The following is a 19,316-nucleotide window of genomic DNA, read 5'->3' on the forward strand; positions in this document are numbered from 1 at the left end:
AATTTCCAGGCGCCATGTTCCGAACCCCCGAAGATGCTTCAATGGCCAGAGGTTTGGCCACAGCTCACAGAGTTGCCATGGCCGCAAAACGTGTGCGAAATGCGTGTCGAAGGATCACGTTTCAGAGAACTGCGATGGTACTGCGCCACACTGTGCAAACTGTGAGGGAGAGCATGCTGCCTGCTCAAGGTCGTGCCCATCCTTGAAGAAGGAGAATGAAATTATAACTATAAAAACAAAGGAAAACATGAGCTTGGGAGAAGCATGAAGGTGATATGCACAGACCTGGGGCACTTTCTTCTTAGTGCAAAAATGAATTTCGCTGATGTGGTGTGTGGGCAAGGCACACTACATCAGCCTACAGCACCTGCCCAGCTCACATACAGTGATCCTAAGGCCGGCCCACCCACGCCTCTTGTGGAATCAGTGAAAGCTGCTTTGCCACCCCCTGAAAAAGGGCTCGCCGGCTACGAAGTCGGCAGCCCGCCAGGCTTCCCTCGTTCGGGAGAAGCCCTGACCTCTGCCCGCGGGTTCTCTGTGGAACTCCAGCACCTCTAGTAAAGCGATAGACACAATTCCGAGCTTGCCCCTGCTGCAGCAGTGGCAAATCTCTCTTGAACGGAAAAAAAGAAAAAATTATAATAACAGGTCTCAAACAAGAGACCAAAGTTTTTAACTCATCCTCACAAATCATGATGGCATTTCTAATCTACTAGAACTGCCGTGGACTGCTAACAAACTAGCGACATAACTGACCTTTTAAATTCACTGTCGCCTGTAGCATCATGTCTTCAGGAGACAAACCTGGGACCTCTACACAATCGTTTTTAAGAAGTATAAATTATTCCGAAGAGACTGAGAGCAGGTGAGTAGGCTCTCTGGAGGCGTTGCTGTTGTAGTCCAGAGCAATGTTGCAGCTCAAGAAATCAAAATGCAAACAAAATACGAATCAGTTACAGTCTCTTTTCTTCATTTTGAAACAATTACAGTATGCCCTGTATATCTTCCACCACATCTCACTGCAACACTGCACGATCTAGAACAACCTTTTTAACAGTTACCGGAGCCAGATCTGTTAGTAAATTTTGATGCACACTCCTCGTTTTGGGGAAGTGAACTGACGTATACAAGAGGCGGTATTAAAGCTTTTATTTTGTCCAACAAAGTCTGCCTGACCAATGCAGGCAAGCACGCCTACTGCATATCGAACTCAAACAAAACGAGCTGTTCAGATATCTCTTTTAGTTCTTCTGTTTTTACCGATTTTAAACTGGAATGTTCTTCAATCACCTTCCCATGGTAATCATCCTCACCCTCAATCCTCCCTAGCAAACCGTGCCATTAGAGACTGCACTTAGCCAAGCCAACTAACCGCTGTTTCAAGAAAAGGCCAGTCAAGAAAAGGCCAGTCTGGATACGATATTTTCCAACGATCTCAGTATTGACGAATTAAACGAAATTTTAACAACCTCCATCATTGTGGCGTCAGGCCTCGCTATTCTGCAATCATCAGGTATAGTGAAAACCTCAAATCTCAAAAAGGAAAGAGCAAAAGCATGGCACATCCGTCAAAATGCTGAAAAAACTTCCTAGAACTACGTATTGTCTCTAAATAGCAACATCACATCCAAAGAAATTTGGGAGCAGCTTCACAAACTAAATGGTAGCTTCTCCCCTTTCATAAATCCCTTACTTACAGCCCCTGGTACACAAAAAAGTATAGAAGAGCAAGCAGTCATATTAAGTGAATGTTCTTCACACTACATGGAATCATTTTTAATATGCAAAAACGCAGTGGAAGAGAAGACTTCCAACAACTGGTTGCACAAACGAAACCTAAAATGGTTTAATTACAATCGAAGAAATAAGCAGAGTTCTATACAGAACTTTGGAAAAAAGACTGCATCCAGCCCTGATAATGTATGTAACAAAATGCTGGCGCATCTTTCCAGCAGTCTGTGGAAACACTTTTAAAAATTTTTTAACAACATATGGCTACTCTGAAACTGCCACAAGCCTGGAAAAAAGCAGTTATTGTACCATTCCTGAAACCTGGAAAGCAGCCAACATCCCCCAGTAGCTGCCGACCAATAGCCCATGCCAGCTGCCTCGCCAGAGCCTTTGAAGATGTCTTAAATATAAGATTAACTTTTGTCCTTGAATCCCATGAACTTCTTGACATCAATGTGGTTTTAAAAAGGCGTGCTCCACTACCAGCCATCCAGTTCGTCTTGAAAATACTATCCGAGATGCTTTCAAATGCAAACGCTGCCTTGCTCTCTTTTTTGACCTTGAGAAGGCATACGACGCATCCTGGAGGTTCGGGATTCTTCAGGACCTGGCTAAGCTTGTCATCCACGGCAGGATGTTGAATTGCCTAAAAACTCTCTTACTCTTACTGGCACAACTCTTAATTTTATTAGGAAAATAATCCCAAGGTTTATTATGTATTCAGTCTATGTAGATGATCTTCAGATAGCTTGCACATCCTCCAACATATCAACTTGCGAAAGACGCATGCAGCTAACGATAAGCTCGCAACATAGGCGGACAGAAGGGGTTTTAGTTTTTCTCAACAGAAAACAGTGGCTTTTTGTTCTCAAATGATGATTATAAACGGATCCCACACTACATCTGAATAAAACCGAATTATCTGTAAAAAATGAGCATGAATTTCTAGGGATAACTTTTGATAAACTCACTTTCCTGTCTCGTATAAAAGCGCTGAAAAAGAAAGCTTCCTGATCGCTGAACATAGCCCTTTAACACAAACACTGGGGGTCTGACAGCACAAGCCTACTACAAAATTATCGTTCATGTGGCAAGGTCCTGTTTAGACTATGGTTGCATAGCATATGGTTCAGCAAGGCCATCTTACTTAAAGCAACTAGACCCAGTGCACAATTTATATCTGAGTCTTTCAACTGGCACACCAAGGGCGTTACCCATAAACATTCTGTATGTAAAAACCAATGAACCACTACTTGAGACAGAAGAAGCATGCTCCCATGCTCCTACATTCTAAAAATCTGTTTCCTACTGAAACATATCTGTTTCCCTATAGTTACAAAGTGCCCTTCTAGATCACTGTTTAACAAATCTCAGGCTACCAGAACACTGCTGTTACGATTTGAAGAGATCTTCCCAAAATCTCGGTGCAATTGACACGTTACATGGCATGGCACAAAGACTAGACTCATTACTTTCATGGTACAATTTCCCTGCAATCTGCGATTTCACTCTTGCACTCTTCCGCAAAAGCAACTCCAAAAGCATGTCATACAAGAATTCCTTGCACTCAAAGAAAAATACAGTAGTTTTACGGAATTTTATACTGATGGCTCAAAAGCACGTCTACGTATGACGCACAGGGAGGAAACAGTAAGAGTTCCACAGTGCGCATCCGTCTTCACTGCCGAAAGCTACGCAGTATGTGTGTGGCCCCAGAAAAAATACCAAATGGGAACCTCACAAACACAGTTTCCTTAAATGTAGTTACAGCCCTCCACTCTAGAAATGCAGTCACCCCTCTAATTGGTGACATCATGCACGGAATAGCAACTGCCACAGCTCAAGGGCTAAACATAAAACTGTGCTGGGTCCCGAGTCATGTGGAATAAAAGACAACAAGAGAGCAGATTTGGACGCTGCTCAAGCTTGCGGCAAGAAAATAAAAAAAGTAAACGTATCTTTTAAGCATTGCATGAACTTAGCACAACGGAAATTAAGGGAAAAAGTGGCACTCAGCTTGGAACAGCGAAGTAAATAAGCTACACCTGATAAAGCCAGGTTTAGATGAATGGAAGTCGTGTACACCAGGAACACTTAAGGGTTATTACTTGCCGTCTACGTATATGCCACACACAACTTTCTATTGACAAAAGAAAAACCTGTTTGTAAAAAATGTGGAGATGAACTAACAGTTTCTGGAAGTTCTTTATAGCGCTACAAAAAAACAAGGGCACAGAATGAAGTTTACACTTTTAAGGAAATATGCGATTACTACAAATCCACCCACCAAACTCTTCCCACTCCTTGCAAAGGGCTGGGGAAGGCCAACGAGCGGGTACTCCTGCGCCTGCTCACTAACACGATGCTGTGCCCGGCAACTCTAAACCATTTCAATCCTCAATTCGACGGGCGGTGCTCACACTGTGGGGAGGTGTCGGACACCTACCACATGGTGTGGGCCTGCCAGCAGACCCCATCCCTACCCCCTATCCCAAACCCCACCCGAGAGGACTGGGAGGCGACCCTGTCCGGCTGCTGCACCCTCAAGGCCCAAAGGGCCTTAACGCAGCGTGCCCGGGCTGCGGCAACCGCCAATGGGGTGCCTGACTAGGCATCCCCACCTAGTGGTTGTAAGGGCGTGACCCTTCAGGTCACGGACCCCAACACCTCTCTCTATAATTAATAAATGTTTTTACCACCACCACCACCACCACAGGACAGGCGCTGGTCCTGCTTCACCAACTAGCCCCACAACATGTTTTGTTAAATGAACTAACAGTTAATCACATTTTATAATCATGCTCGAAACACTAAAATGTATTTTACTCAGTTTTATAACGAATGCTTTCCTTTTCATCCAACACTGCTCTTATGTGATAATGCAAATGTTAACATATGTTCTGTTTATAGCTTTTTAGAAGAAGCAGGTTCTCTTGAAACACAATTGTGATCTACTGGTTCATTTTTATTTTACGATACACCTAAGCCACTTTCTCATTCGTGAGAAGACTGAGGTCTTTATTTGATTGGTTGGGAGCCTCCAGGTTCTTTGCCCAGGCAAGGACGGCTGCTTAGGTTACCCGGCCTTCTTTAAAGCTTTTACTATTAGCCATTTACAAAATTTCTTTCCTCTCTCATTTCTAGGTATAACAACCTAACTTTTTAGGCCCTCTACACGACCATATCTTTTCAGGTACTATTAGTAAAAATCTGCAGAAAACAATTTTCGTATACCTTGAGCTTGGCGCACAATAGCCTTAGCTGCTCATGTGCCATTAAACACAACACAACTTGTTGCGGCGTTGTGCATGCCGCAGTGCAGGTGGTGGCAGCTATCTCAATTGCGCTGTCGGCATGAACGTGAAATGTTTCTCGGCATTTGACTCTGAGGAATGAGACTTTCTGTAAACATTTTCTATACGCCGTTTTATATATAACAAGCAATGCTGCAAAGGCTGCAGAAGTAGTGCGTCTACGAAACCTTATTACTCCGCCATGTATCATTTGTCCTTCTCTGAAGCCTCTGCGAGTGTTTGGATAAAAATAAAGAGCAGTATAAAACGAAGTGGTAACACTGAAACTCTGAGATACTCAGTGTTTGGACCTTCTGGCTGTAATTTCCCCCCGAGTGTGGGCTACTTTTTTAGGTGCGTTTGGAGTAAGGGTGATTAGCCCTGCCAGCTACTCATCAGACCGCTGATGCCATTCTGAGTTCTCGAATTTTCAATGAGTTGGAGGACGAAAATGTGGCAAGAGTTAAAACGAAGTCCGGGAGATTGCCATTCACAAAACTTCAAGATCTGTCGCAATGAAATATGCTTGTGTTCACTTTGGTTGTAGGACGAACTACTAGGGCGAACTACTTTTGGGCATGGACTTAGTTTGCATGAACAGGTGCGTTAGCTTTGGCAGCATTGTCTACTATTTATGAAACGGAGTATAGGCGATTTCACATAGATTTATTTTTTGTTTTCGTTTCCATTCTGTATTGTCCTTTAGAGTCTTCTCGCGAAAACTGCATACAATAAAAACCAGGTTGTAATTAGAAATCCCACAGTTTTTTTTTGTTTCGGTAATGCATTATAAAAGCACGACAGCTATAAATTCCGCCTGCACAGTACTAATGATACGCATTGTTTTTTGCAAGGCGCCCCAATCGACATAGAGGTATGGGACATCCTGCTTTTGCTACGCAAGCTTCGCAGTGCAGCTGGCAGCGAGATTTCTCAAGGGGAGGCCGAGAGAATCCTTCACAGTGCAATTTTTGACTATGAGATGACATCCTTGTAAGTCCTGACTTATTCTGTTTGCAGTGGCCTTTCAGTGTGAGTGTCAACAGTCCCACTTGTTTCTGTATGCATAGCGTGTTCTGACCTTCTCACGATTAAGTAACAGTACTTGCCCTTTTGCAAGCCTTTAGAAAGCTGCATCAGTTAAGGACCTTTGATATTGAGCTGTCTGTCAGGGGAAGAAGGTGCAAAGTAATAAAAAAATTTGGCTGCCAGTGTCTTAAATTCTCTAAAGGGACACTGAGGAGAAATTGAAGTTGGCTTGTATCGTTAGAATACCAGCTCCTGATCACAAAAATGCCACTCTTACAGAAAACAGAGCTCTTGTAAGGTAGAAAATAGCAAGAACCAAAATACAGGCATTGACGCCACAGGCCAATCTCGCAAGTACAAGCGTGATGACGTCGTAGGACAAGAGACGCCACTTTGGAGGAATTTTCCTTACTCCATGGAGCCACGAATCTCTGAGGCTGACAAAGGAAGGTTGCGCAGTTCAGTATTGAAGTAAGTTTTGTTTTGACAACCGATAGTGATATTTATCACACAAGGAAGACAGACAAAAGACAACCTGTATGTTGGAAGCAAGGAAAACCGATGCTTGGTGGCACCACAGGCAGCCAGGAGAGTTTCGGTTTGTTATGGCGCTTCGCATCTATGAGCTTTGTGTGCCCCATGGCGTGCCCCGTGGTTTCGTTTTTGACGTGCCTCGAATTACATGCGCTGAACAGCAGAGGAACTGCATGTGACGCTTCAAGTGCTAGTTAACCTTTGAATTAGCCTGTTAAGGCTAGTCAGATTATTGCCACGGTCGATGAAAAACAATGATGGCACGATGATCGATGATCGTACGAGGCAGTTAGCAGTATAAAGAGCACTTGTGTCTTCGTACGATAGCCTGGCAAAACGTTCCCTTCTGTGCAAGTCAACTTCGAACTGCTTAACGGAAATCGTTTATTAGGGACGGAAAGCAATATACAGGGCAGTTAAGAAAAAATTGGCGATGGCCTAGCTCTGTTAAGCCAGGATATACGTAGTGAAAGCGCGGAGACTTCTTCATCGGAAGAGTGCATTCACTAGATGCGCCTTTATTCTTGGTTAAAACTTGTGTCGTCGTGGCAGAGTGGTAGCGTCTCCGCCTCCAATGCCAAAGGCTCTGGTTCAATTCCGAGCCTCGGCACACTTTTTTTTTTATTATTCAGTGAGTGTGTGGGGGGTTTCAGTGGCTCGCATAGATGTCGCTACCAAATACGTTGGTTAGCGGTTAAGTGCAGGATCTGTCAAGGTGCATTTATACTCCGGCATAACGCGCGCTGCAAGGCGATGTCACGGCCAGAGCGAGACCCTCTATACTCCAACTGCACTTGACCGCCAATGCGTTCGACGGCTTCGGCGCACTCTGACTGCACTGGCAGAGACTTGGAGCGCGTCTCTATTTCGCACCAAGTGCGCCAGCCGCTGCCATCCCGGCAAGACCGGTTCGGCTCCATGGCGAGGCGCACGTTGTGGCGTCGTGAGCCTCCTCGGAGCACCGTCAAGGCGAAATCGCAAGTTCGCGGCGAGTAAAGCTTAAGCTTTAAAAGAGATTTGGAACTTGCAGAGACCGTGACTCCACTCTCCTCCAACTCGTTTGTTTGCGGCTCCATTCAATAGCTTCGGCAGTTGGGTGGAACTGTTCTCTTCAAGCTATCGGTTAATTTAATCCATTCACAGTACACATCTAACGGCACATGCAAGTGGGCGAGAGAACCCGATCCATTGTGGATCCCGTACCTCCGGAAATGCGCAAAACCCGCTGAAGCGTCATGCGTCGGTTTACTTTCAAGCCGCCAACTTTAATCGCGAGTGCCCTTGAGCACCCATTCGTTTTTTGTGGCAAAAAAATAAATAAATAAATAGCCTGGCCCTTGCAATCGTGTGAAACCTCCTCGATGCTGCCTGCTGCACTGTGCAACAGCGCCTTTCAAGGAATCACAATCCATTGGCCCCAAAGCCTCGGCCAGCCTCCAATGAGCGTGACGTGCCGACCTTGTCCTCGCCCCTCGCGACTCCCCGCACTGGGGTTAAGATATTTAATTAGCAATGGCTGCTCAACTGAGGAAGGGGGAAACGACCCGGCGGCGCCTAACCTAACCGTGCTTCCTCAAAGCATCGCACGCTCTGTGAGGCTGAGGTCACTGCAATGCAGGCCGGAGTTTTTTGCGAGAGCTTCGTTGGCGGGTGCGGGAACAGGATCCATCGTAAAGCTGGAAAGACGCCGGTGCAGACGTAAACCAAGCGACGGTACCGACCCCAGGTAGATGCCTTCAACGTGCGGCGGCAGTAGCTTTCATTTCAGCTGCTGCTCGACCGCACCGCTAGCCACCAGAAATCACGGAGTCTGCGTTTACGTCACGTTTCACGTCACTCCGTCCTGTGACATCATAAGAGGACGCCGTGACGTCATAAGAGTGCGCACAGTTTGAATCGGAGGGCAGGAGAAACTTTATCAACTTCGAATCCAAATTTCTTTGAAATAAATGCATCTTTCGCTTCCGGGCCAGCAGCAACAAAGCCATGAAATGCCGAACTATCAGATTTTGCTAACCAAAAAAAAAAATATCAGAGTTCTCCTCACTGTCCCTTTAATAGAATATATTTGCTCTCAGTTGTCAAGAACTGGTTATTCTATATGCTTATGGCAACTCTGTATGAATGGTTGCACTTTTGGAGCTCACTGGCAGCACAGGATATTGGTGATTGGGTCCAAAAATCCGCCTGCTTTTTGTTCTGCAGCTTTGCCATGTAACTCTTTAATGGCTCCTTGCAGCTTTTGCTACATTAGTGAAACAAGACGCTTTTGGAGGGCATTGGATGAAGGCTGTGTTGACAGAGGTACAAGGCCTGTAGGGACTTTTTTACTGGAACAGCCCACACACCCGGCTCATAGGAACTATTCCAGTTAGGAAGTCGTGAAATGATACAGTAGAACTACGCTGCTGTTTTTCATGGGGCTACCAGGAAAATTATACCAGCCAGGCAATGTAGCCAAACAATGTGTGTGGAAAAGATTGCGAGTGTTGTATGCCACTTTTTTTTTATTGCTTGTAAGCGCAATATGCTTCTGGAATTTACAAGCCTTTGCAGCCGTTAAGCGTTAAGTGCTGGAGGATGCCGAACAGTGTTGGTCAGGCACCAGTGTAGTGAAGACAGTCCCGCTTTGGCCAGTGTGCGGTCATTGTGCCACATGCGCTAAACTTGGGCTTTCAAAAATTAGCATGCGGCTTTCGCTAATTTGAGCTACTAGTTCTTCTAAGCTAATGCTTTGGTGAGCATCGAGGGCAACAATGAGTCACTCAAGGGCTTTAGCTTTGTCTTGACATGACTGAAATGTAGCAGACCATGTTTGAGATTTGATGCTGTGCTCACTGCCCTGGCCTTCTCCCCACTTTACTTGTTTAGGTGCTACTACCATGCAGAGATAGGCAACCGGCACTGTGCTCTTGGGGAGACCAGGAGGGTTGGGTAAGGCATTTTTTCTTAATTTTGGTGCATGGCAGACAACAAAAATAAACTGACTTTCTCATCTAAAATTTTTACAGCGCTGAACTGGTGACGTGAGTGCCACATATATTTGGTGTAGAACTAAAGAACTTCTTCGTGGCATTACAGCTTACCATCTAGCAGTGGCAGTACGCATGTTGATTTAATGCTCGCTGCTTGTTTAGTGACGTTAGGCCTTACACATGGCAGCTATGCTAACAATTGCCAAAATGTTAACTTTCATCTGCTTGGTTTTAAAATTCACTCGCATCTGCTACTAACACGTAAGGCTTACTGCATGAGTGCTACCACTCCTTCAGGTCAACGCACAAGTTGTTTTTCGCTGTCATTGTTTGGAGGCAGACTTTTTTTTTTTAGTGCAAAAGCACTATTCCAACGGGTAGACCCCAAGCAAGATCTTGCGATGTTTGTGGGTTTGTGGCATAACTGCCGACGGTGTTGCTATCCCAAGTCGTTTACAAGCCTAGTGCCCCAACTTGGCTGATACTCCCGCCCACACAATGTCACCAGTGCACTCCGCCTTCTCCGCTCCCGATGTGCGAGAGCCATTGGCGTCAGGGTCACGCAAGCAACCACTCGGCGACGATGGACACGCGCTGATCGTGCCGAGTCTTTTCATGCTGTTGCCTTTGAGGCAATGTTGCCTCAATTGCTTTCGCTCGTCGCACTCTGTTTAACTACATTAAAACTTTACCATTTATGACAAGAAAAACGGTATAGACCAACAGGAAGGTAACAAGACAAGCCATCATTCATGCAGTTTTTCTTTGGCACGTTTAAAGAATTTAGGCTAAAATTGTTTTTGCCATTGCAGGTACAAAATATCAAACGCCCTCCTCAATGCCTACAAGATTGAAGAGATCATTGAGTACCAGCACCTGCCTCCACGATTGGACCCATCGTCGAACTTTGAAATTTCACAGATGAATGTGGTGAGTGATCGGGATATTTTTTTTTATTGCACTGCTACCTGTACAGTTGCCGATCAATATTTCAGACTTGGCGGGACTTGAAAAATGCTCTGAATAATAGAACAGTTTGCAAAAAAATTTATGAACTTCAAAAAATTAACCTTGCTGCAAAAAAAAAAGACTTGAAAAATAATGAACTTTGCCTTTTACAGTGTTCTGTCTGCAAGTAATAATATTAGATTGTATCTGAGCAGTCATGCTTTCATGTCCGCACCACCTTGCATACCCAATACCAAACTGTAACAGAGCTTCAGATCCTGTTGCGAATGCACCGTAGTGCGCTCCCCATGCGCTCTATGTGCACTGCGAGAAGTCTGTGCAAATTACGCGAGTAAATATGGTAAGTAGTGCAAAATTTATTTTAGCACACAGATTTACTTCAGCTTCTCAAAATTTGGAAACTTGCTTTTCTACTTTGGTATGTATTATCTTGACTGAGCCAAACCGTCTGCACCCCCTCCCCCATTTTTTTTCCTTTGTGCACTGCTGGCGGCTCTCAGAGGACAGTCCGTCGAGGACGGAGACGTCGTTTAAAGCCGCAGGCTGGTGGCAGGCATAAAGGCAGCAGCATCCCAAGGGACAGCTATGTGTCTGCACCCTTGCCCAGGGAGACTAGGTGCCCCAATGACTACTATGGCGAAGAAGTGGTAAGTTTGAGACCCTGCTGTGGATTGGTCGTTTTCAGAGCCATCATTCTTGGCTCATGGTTAACTGGATGTGGCAGAAACTAGCTTTTTCAGGGCTGGTGCACTTCTCTTGCTTTAGTTTTGCTTCTTCTATTACCTGAAACAATAGAGAAACGGCTCGGGTACTACACTGATATTCTTTAAGAACGCACTTTTGGGGTGTGCTGTGGTAGATATTAGTTGGTGGAAAGGGAGCTTGCTCGAAAACTAGACAGGAGTCATTGGTTGTGGATTGGTGGGGACTGTTTTGCAGCTTTGATTGCCACGGATCGGCTACATTTCAACACATTAGTCAATGTCAAGGCCTCAACTAGAGTAGTAGCTGAGGTTAAAAGTTTGGGCCAAAGTTCAGTTGAGAAATGTCCAACCACAGTGCGACTTTGATAACACTAATGCGTCTCAGTGCTTCGCAGTGGGAAAGTTTTCTATCTTAACGAGCCTTCACTTTTCGCAGGGCCCAACTGTGGTTGCTGCTTCTGGCCGTTTTGGCGTCGCATCTCCTTCTGCGAACAGCAGTGCAGTGGATGACGAGTTTCTGTCGCTCTGCGACTCAATGCAGAAGTGCCAGCCTCCCAGCCGTGGAGCCAGTGGGGGCATGTTCTCGCGTGCCAGCAGCAGCATGACGTTGTACTCTGACAGGAGCGAGAATGCTAGCATGACTTCGGGCTAGTAATGTGGCACCAGCATTGACCTCAAATGGATTAATTACCATAAAAACCCCTGTATAATAAAGGCCCGCATTTAATAAGAGATGTAATTTGGGGATAGCAAAGTTCAAAATCCTACGTTTTCATTGGCATATAAAGCGAGTGATGAGAGTGCATTAAAAGTTCATTTGGACTGCATTCTGAGCTTGACTCAATGACTCGATAGGCACTATAGGAGCGTACGTGCTGCATGCTTGTGTGTGCAGTGCTACCCCACACTAGTTGTCGAAAAGGGGAATGGATCTCCATTTGCCTGGTGCTGATGCTTTCCCTTTCACACCAAGAGGCTTGATCAGAAAGTTTTGTGCCGTGAAGAAAAGAGCAGCTCACACTTGCCCCAGCATTTGTGTGAGCCATGTGGTCCTCTGATTGTTGTAAACTGCTGTGCCGTTTCAGGCACATGCGCGGGATAGCAGCGCAGGCATCAACATCTAGCGTGCATACGCCTAGAACAACATCTAGCGTGCATACGCATAGAAGGCATACGCTTTCTGCATGCTTTGTGTATTTGGGATGGAAGGACTAGTCACAGATGTCAGCAAACTTTGACAGCTGTTCAAGTTTGAGCGGTGAACCGTCAGAGAGCACCATGATTGCGACCATACGAGCGTGACGTATGAGCCCACAGAGAATGTTAGTCCTGCCACTGAAAAGCCTCCACTTTAGGCTGAAATTCCTCTTTAGTCGAGCTTTCGATTTTTTCTTGAAGTTCTGAGTTAATGAGATTCCAGTGTACAGATCTATGCCGATTTGTCTATTTACGGCGGTGTTGTGGTGAATGAGAAAGACATATGAAAAACCAAGCAATCAGTCATGATGTATACAAAATTTCAGGTGTGCTTATACATTGGCTCTAGGGTCATGTCACGGTGGTGCGAAAAAGTCCAAATAGTCAAGCATGTTGCAAAAAATCAGACCAGGGGGGAGCTTGATCTTGAAAACACGATTGTAATGATATACAGTAGCCGACCGATTTTTCGGACCCGAAGGGACCCAAAAAATGGTCCGAATAATCTTACAGTCCGAAAAATCCCTGAAGTACAAAAAAATCACACATAATCAGCTTAGAAATGTCGCTCATTTTACCATGCGGAAAATTTCTCTTTGCTGGCGACGATTTGCGCCTGTATTTGCGCCAAAGTTGTGCTTTCACTGTACACCTAGACTCAAGGTAACGGCGTTTAGCTGAATACTTCCCACGCTTCTTTGACGGACCCTGCGGCACCGGCGGGGCCATGTTGTCCACAACCCGAGTGTGCACCACACCACTCGTCAAACACACGCAACGACAAGGCACTTTTCATTCAAAGCAGTGGAACCGCCGTACGCAATCGCAAAACGGCGAACGGATGTAACTTCGTGAAGACAGCGCGGCACTCGGTAAAGGCGGTCGGAGAAACCCAAGTGACGAAATGGCGAATGGCGAACTATATCCGCCGTGGTGGTGGTTAGGGCACTCGGCTACTGATCAGGAGGTTCCCGGGTTCAAACTCGACCGCAGCGGCAGCGTTTCGATGGAGGCGAAACTCAAAAGCGCTCGTGTGCTTTGTGCCATGTCATTGCACGTTAAAGATACCCAGGTGGTCGAAATTATTACGGGGCACTACAGCACCTTTCTTCCTTTGTTCTTTAACTCCCTCATTTATCCCTTCCCTTACGGCGCCGTTTCAGGGATATGCGAGACAGATACGACACAGTTTTCTTTCCCAAAAACCAATTTACCAATTTTCAGCGTATGAGACAAGCAATAACTGCCTGCGACAACGTTGGCGACAAAAGCAGGTTGACGGCAATGACAATCCGATGAGGTGGCAGAGATCACAGGGACCTCTACTGTCAAAAATGAGGTACCGAAAGTATGTGAAGCCAATCCAACTGCAGCGTAAATCCACTTCAATCCAAGACTGCGCTTTTTGCGTCAGCGAAAAACCGATAAGATGGCCGATTTTGGCCCGCAGGTGACTGAAATTAGTCCGCTTCTATGGGGTGACTGACGGTGCCTCATCAAAGTCCGAAATATCCTAGAAGTCTGAATTACCCATCGGCTACTGTAGTGACATTGTGAAATCTTCTCTGAACATGTACTTCTGCGTGCCGATTCTAAATATGTAATTTAATTTCATGTAAAACAGTTCCTTGAGCACTTATGTAATTGTTATTCAAGGTTTTGTGTACAGCTTTCAAGAAAGGCTGCTGCAGGAAACTTACTAAAATATATGCCATTGGGTTCTCTTGAACCAAGAAACCCAATAAGAGTAAAATTATCCAAAGAAAAGTTTTTATTCCTGTTTCTGAAGAGGCAGCTTCAATACTCTATAAAGCGTGGCCCGCATGGAGTGTTTTTCCTGGCAAATCGTCGGCGTCGACAGCAGCGGAGCGTTTTTTGCCGCAGGAGAGGATGTTTTTGCCAAATCGTCGGGTTCTGGCGGAACAGATAAAATCGCCGTAGCCGGGAGAGGGCAGCGACAGAGGGCCAATAAGAGCCGGAACGGGTAACGGGCATCACGTGATTCTGGACGGGGCCGCGCCGGTGCACCTGGCTACAATTACCCGGCCGAGAGAGACTCTCGCATGGTGGATACGTGCCCAAACGGGCTCCCGCATTGCAGGGACAGATCGGCACGCGCCCTCGCCTCCTCCCCTGCTCCCCTCTCCAAACCAGATCCCGTTCCTCTCCACTCCCTCTTTTCTTCCCTCTTCCTGCACATCTCAGTTGCGGTGTACCCCTAAACAAGGAGGCAGTTACCGCGCTGCGCTCCCCCCCCCCCCCTCCCTACCTACTCCCCGTACGAGCGCTTCGCCCCAAATAAATAATAACCTCTTCGCTCGCGAAATCCAGCGGCTCCACTTCGCTTCCTGCGCATCTGTCTCTGATTTCAGTAAGGATGGGGGCGCGCGCATCGCACAACTGGGCGGCAAAACGCCGCTCGGCTACTGACCATGTGGGAGTAAATTCGTCGACGCCGGCACGCGACGCGATTTCGCGGGCAAAAAACGCTCCATGCGGGCCACGCTTAACTCAAGTTCTATGATAGCAAGGAACACAATTTTACCCTTATTGTATTCCTTTATGTCAAGAACACATAGCATACATTTCAGCACGTTTCCTGCAGCAAATTTTCTTCAAACCTCTTCACAAAATGCTTGCATAACAATTGCATAAGTGCTCAAGGAATTGTTTTACATGAAATTAAATGACATACTGTGTATACTCTCATAATGAACCCCCCTTCCCACTTTTCTGTTCTGGATAGAGAAGTCTCTCAACAGGGCCTCAAACTTTGAGACGAACACAGTACCAAACTCAACATTGAGCTTGTTGACTATGGCACTCTCGGTCTCCTGCGACATGATTTTGTTGAGTAACAGCAGCTTGCAAAATGTCTGTCTGAAGAAATTCTCGAAAAGGTTTTTCTCATGCAGGAACCGGACGAACACGATAATTTTGTCTAAGAGCTGCTTAATCTCTTGCTCAGCAACTCCTTTTATCTCTTTCCTCAGCATGTCGTCTGCAAACAAGGCCACATATTCTGGCGATTTAGGGTTCAGGCGGAGGATGTACTCAAAGTCTGCACTGATAATCTTGACGAGGAACTCGTCATTGAAACAGGTATTCAGAATGTGCTCATATTAAGATCAATCACTTTCTTAACTAACAGCGAGTCTGCTTTGTCGCCATCCTCCGCCATGAGTGATCTGCCCAGCTTGCGCAGGTAGTTACTTACACGCTCCGCAACTGCTTTGCGGCCGTTCTCTGCACGGCTGAGCAGCCGAAAAATGCGTGTGAGGTCCTCCACCCTTTGGTTCTTCAAAAAGGCCATGACGCCCGAGTCTTCCTTCGCCACGATGGCGTTCACATGGCTGGCAACCAGCTCCTGGTAGACCGCTTGTTGGATGAGGCGCTCGGTGCCAGGGTCCAGGTAAAGCCTTTCCCGCTGCGACTCTTCATTAAAATGTTGCTCCGCCATGTCGATGTAGTCGATCGCGCTCATTTCCACCAACTGCTTTTGACTTTCAAGAGCATAGAATTTAGCTGACTCGGCCAAATAGGGTTGCTCAAAGTCTTCCTCGTAGACCGATCTCGAATTGATGCCCAATTTTCCCAGCATCTGGCAGGCGTTCTTGACTGATGGCCTGTCGACCATCTCGCCCTCGCGATCTCGGCTCATCGTTTGCAGGAGACACTCTTGCAGCTTGGGTAGTATGTCTCCATGGCATGCTACTTCGTCGCGGAAAAGAAGCACCCCGAGTTTGTGAACGCTGCACACACTACCGTGGCACGTGCACCTGCTCCAAGTACCTAACGATGTCCCTGATCCGGTTCATTCTTGTCTGATGATCATTCCAGGCTTAATTTAGAGCCCGTAGGAAGGCGTCGTGAGGGGAGGCCAAGGCGCCTGGCCAAGCCTTGTTCACCAGGTGGTCGATCACGACTTCACGCAGTCCGCCGTGGAGCAGTGCCCCTTGTTCCTGGACCACCATCGCGTAGGCACTGAGGTATAGATCTGCGAAGTGCCGCCCGCTCTCGCCCTTCTCCAGGATGTCCTGTATGACCGTCCGCAGAGCCTGCCAGAGGTTCCCGGTGCTGTCTTCTCCCATCGTATGCGAAGGCTATGGAATGCGCACCACCTTGGTGTCCTCCTTCGAGAAGAACCAGGTCAAGACGTTCGCCTTCAACGCGCTCAAACGCTCTTCTTGAGGCCATTGCACGTCTTCATTTTCTTCCGTGCATGTTCGCGTTCCCAATAAGTGCAGCTTCTTTTTTTCGAAGGGATAATGTGTTATGCAGGCAACCGCTGGCAGGCACAACCAGGAGACAATGCCCACTGTGGAAGAGACGTGCTTTAGTTTTTGTCTTCGCTGCACCGCACCACGAGGCAGGGGCAACCTGAAAAAAAAAATGGGACAGCCGTTATCACCACAACCATGCACCAGTGCGCCAGTGCAATGGTGGTGCTTGTGGTGTGATCCGCGCTGACGTATGTGATCCGGGTCAGCACTCTCAATACGATATGTGGAGTACGTACGCGTCTTACTGTAATACCTGTCCTGAAATAAAGGCATAATATAGTGGCGTGAGGATTTACAGGAACAGCACCATGCGGGAAGATGACCCAGCAGAACGGCGACAGCGTTTTGCAACTGGCGTCGGCACACACCCAAGCAACTTTTGAAGCGTTCGACCCCAGTACCGGTGCGGCGTGGCCTTTGTACCTCGAAAGGGCGGAGTTGTATAGCGTTGCAAATGACATCACATAAATTGAGCAAGAGCGGGCCGTACTGAGCACAGTTCGTGGCGCAGCAACCTAAGCAGCAATACGTTCTTTGTGCTCACCGACGCTGCCATAAGCTATACACTACGACGACACTGTGTTGAAATAGGAGACACACTTCAAACCGAAGCCGACCATTATCGTTCAACAGCTTCAGTTCGGGAAACGTGTGCAGTGTACGGGGGAAAGCACTGCGCACCACGTCGCCTAACTCCGCTGACTGTCCGAACACTGCGATTTCGGCTCGACGCTGTACGACGTGCTCCGAGACAGGATGGTCTGTGGTCTCCGCAGTGAATCTCTGCAGTGACTACTACTTATTGAGCGGAAAATAACTTTCACGATGGCCAGAGAGAGAGCTGTAGCAGCAGAATATGCCCACCATGAAACCGAGAAAATTTGGAGGGCGCTATCCAATGAAACCTTCTTTCTTCAGAAATATTGCGCTACACCTGCTAAGCCTAGCAAAGCGAACGCGCAATGCGACAGTGGAACGCAATCAGGCACCAAATGTTTTCGCTGCGGAGGCGATCACGAAGCTCACGAATGCCCGCTCCGGTATGCGCAATGCCATTTCTGTAAATAGCCGGGACACATTGTGAGGAGTCGCCAACGTAAACTTAGAGCGAAGCAAGCGTTTCCGACGCATAAGCCGAGGAGATGGGCGAAAGAACAGCTGACGTTTACGGAATCTTCCAAGTAGCGTCTGAGCCGGCAGTTCGAGTTTATCGAAATCAACGGACAGCCTATTGAGATGGAATTGGAGTCGGGAGCTCTATGCTGCGTGCTTAATGAGAGGACTATGAGGTGTCTGTGTCTGCCAAAATGCAAGTTAGAGCCGTGAGAGTTGAGATTAAGCGCGTACAATAAGCAAGAGCTGCAGGTTCTTGGCTCCATGACTGCCCATGATGGGTCAACTGCATCTAGCCGTTATGAAAGGGGGCTGGAGTTAGTTTGACTAGCAGGGACTGATTCATGGCTCTTGGCAATGAGGTCAAGATCCACAACTCATCAACAGGAACGCTGCTGCACAAGTATGCCAAAATTTTCCAACCACGCGGTTGGGAAACTGCAACAAACCTCCCATGCGGGTGGAAATGGAACCAACTGCCCAGCCAAAGTTCTTGAAGCCTCGTCCAATTCAATTTGCTCTTCAGCCGAGAGCTGAGGAAGCCCTGGACAAACTAGCCAAAGTTCTTGAAGCCTCGTCCAATTCCATTTGCTCTTCAGCCGAGAGTTGAGGAAGCCCTGGACAAACTTGTCATACGAGGAATCTTGCAGCCAGTACGGCATTCCACATAAAATGTGGTAGGGTTCTATAGGGTTAAAACGAGTAGACATGCGAAAGCATGTGTTTAGTCTGGTTGAGTCGTGGTTTTGCTTTGTGTTTAGCTTAACAAGAGGCGTGATCAGTAGCAGCGATAGCATATATAGTGCTCTCGTGAAGTGGCCAGCGCAGCTGATCTGTTCGTGCCGCCGCGGGATCGAAGCCCAGTCGCATGCAGCAATAATTTTTATTTGTCCAGGTTGGCTAAGGTCATCCTTAAGGTTGAGCTTTACACAAGATTCTTGGTTGCAACCGTGTTGAGGTCAACCTCAAGGTCAAGCTTCGCACAATGAACTTTTTTTTTTAATTGGTTTTTGGGGAAAGGAAATGGTGCAGTATCTGTCTCCTATATCTGTGGACACCTGAACCACATAACGGGTGGCTCAGTGGTTAGGGCGCTCGACTACTGATCCGGAGTTCCCGGGTTCGAACCCGACCGCAGCGGCTGCGTTTTTATGGAGGAAAAACGCTAAGGCGCCCGTGTGCTGTGCGATGTCAGTGCACGTTAAAGATCCATTATTCCGGAGCCCTCCACTACGGCACCTAATTCTTCCTTTCTTCTTTCACTCCCTCTCTTATCCCTTCCCTTACGGGCGTTCAGGTGTCCAAGATATATGAGACAGATACTGCGCCATTTCCTTTCCCCAAAAAAACCAATTATTATTATAAGGGATAGAGAAGGGAGTTAAAGAATAAAGGAAGAAAGAGGTGCCGTAGTGGAGGGCTCCGGAATAATTTCGACCACCTGAGGATCTTTAATGTCACTGACAAAGAACAGCACAGTTGGAATCT

General features: G+C 46.9%; 2 protein-coding genes across 5 annotated transcripts in view; one reads left to right on the forward strand and one right to left on the reverse strand.

Moving 5' to 3' along the window:
• Positions 1 to 14,070, forward strand: part of LOC144093685 (protein maelstrom homolog) — a 29,312-nt gene extending 15,242 nt beyond the window's left edge. Inside the window, exons 7-11 of the mRNA XM_077627273.1 lie at positions 5,879 to 6,017; positions 9,459 to 9,521; positions 10,375 to 10,492; positions 11,032 to 11,178; positions 11,672 to 14,070. Coding sequence (XP_077483399.1) covers positions 5,879 to 6,017; positions 9,459 to 9,521; positions 10,375 to 10,492; positions 11,032 to 11,178; positions 11,672 to 11,887 — 683 coding nt within the window. The 3' untranslated portion in view covers positions 11,888 to 14,070. The remainder of the gene's footprint in view (positions 1 to 5,878; positions 6,018 to 9,458; positions 9,522 to 10,374; positions 10,493 to 11,031; positions 11,179 to 11,671) is intronic.
• Positions 14,071 to 14,712: 642 nt separating this feature from the next.
• The window catches only part of LOC144093686 (cullin-3-like), a 58,393-nt gene continuing 53,789 nt past the window's right edge, over positions 14,713 to 19,316 (reverse strand). For all 4 annotated transcript variants that reach the window (XM_077627277.1, XM_077627276.1, XM_077627279.1 and 1 more), the window contains one exon: positions 14,713 to 16,812. In XM_077627277.1, the coding sequence (XP_077483403.1) occupies positions 15,539 to 16,093 (555 nt within the window). In that variant the 5' untranslated portion in view covers positions 16,094 to 16,812 and the 3' untranslated portion in view covers positions 14,713 to 15,538. The remainder of the gene's footprint in view (positions 16,813 to 19,316) is intronic.

Source organism: Amblyomma americanum, chromosome 6 (genome assembly GCF_052857255.1).
Source record: "Amblyomma americanum isolate KBUSLIRL-KWMA chromosome 6, ASM5285725v1, whole genome shotgun sequence".
Classification (NCBI taxonomy): Eukaryota; Metazoa; Arthropoda; class Arachnida; order Ixodida; family Ixodidae; genus Amblyomma; species Amblyomma americanum.